This window comes from Orycteropus afer, unplaced genomic scaffold (genome assembly GCF_000298275.1).
Source record: "Orycteropus afer afer isolate SDZICR_OR568_19922 unplaced genomic scaffold, OryAfe1.0 scaffold00014, whole genome shotgun sequence".
NCBI lineage: Eukaryota > Metazoa > Chordata > Mammalia > Tubulidentata > Orycteropodidae > Orycteropus > Orycteropus afer.
Genome location: NW_006921601.1, coordinates 19,421,809 through 19,422,923, shown reverse-complemented (window position 1 = coordinate 19,422,923; position 1,115 = coordinate 19,421,809). Strand labels below are relative to the sequence as shown.

Sequence of the window (1,115 nt, the reverse complement as noted above, 5' to 3'; positions counted from 1 at the left end):
GCTACCAGAGCTCCTATATGTATATGTATATGTATATGTATATGTATATATGTATATATATGCCTTATTGGCTTACAAGCCACACTTGTCCTTAATGACATTGAATTTATTATCACAATATTCAGAAAAGGCAGTTTCTCTGAAGAGCATTATGAGGTTGGAAAAAAGCAATTTTTCTCCTTTCTTTCTATCCTCCAAGGCTCAGCTCCCATCCTGTAACATGCTCCTGTTCATGTAACCTTCTCTAGTAATTCCCACCAGCACTGACCTTTCCTTTTTCTAATTGTATGTAATAGTTGCTATCTGATTATATTCCATTTTTACACAGTTTCATTGAAAGCTTTGGATTGTTCTCTTTCACCTTATTTTATGGGTCGTGTGGGTGTATTTTGTCTCTCTACAAAGACTCTATTGATGTGTCAGCAGGGACTGTGTCACAAATTCTTTTCCTTTCCCCACTGTGTCAGTCAAAGCAATGTGTCAGTAGTAGGCATTTCCAAGAATACTTGCTCATTCACAATCTGATTTTTCTCCCCCAGCAATGAAGATAACCAAATATAAGCTATGCTTTAAAACCTACTTCTCCTGAAGCCTCCAAAAGAAAATGCATTTCTCTCAATGCTATTAGCCCACCTGTATCAACCATATAAAGAAAATTACTGATTAGAGTACCAAAAGCTTTGCTATTTTCTCGATTCCTGTTGCTATCAATCTCCTATAACCAAACTACATTGTTTAGGGCTGATCAGATACTGAGAGTGATATGACCACATGTCTCCTTCAAAACACAAAATAGTCTCTGCCCTATGGAGCTGATCAACATAGCTAATGAAAAGTGGTTACTCACCAAGCTGGGAAAAGTTGAACCTTGTCCCGGAGGGAGAAGTTACACTGGAGCCAGAGGAAAAGGGGGAATTGGCAGCAGTGTCCTGTAGACCTCCTGCAGAGTGGGACCGTAACCATTCTTTTGCATCTTCTTGTGTGCGAAGCTGGGAGGTGGGAGTATACCTGAACAGACAGAAATCAAGCTGGGATTAACTATGATCAACACTTTTGAAAATGAACTTCATGGAACTGATGGGGATATATATATATATATATATATATATATATAT

At 38.2% G+C, this 1,115-nt stretch overlaps 1 protein-coding gene across 1 annotated transcript in view; it reads right to left on the bottom strand.

Moving 5' to 3' along the window:
- The window catches only part of NAV2 (neuron navigator 2), a 494,616-nt gene that overhangs the window by 55,127 nt on the left and 438,374 nt on the right, over window positions 1-1,115 (bottom strand). Inside the window, exon 18 of the mRNA XM_007955845.2 lies at window positions 848-1,008. Coding sequence (XP_007954036.1) covers window positions 848-1,008 — 161 coding nt within the window. The remainder of the gene's footprint in view (window positions 1-847; window positions 1,009-1,115) is intronic.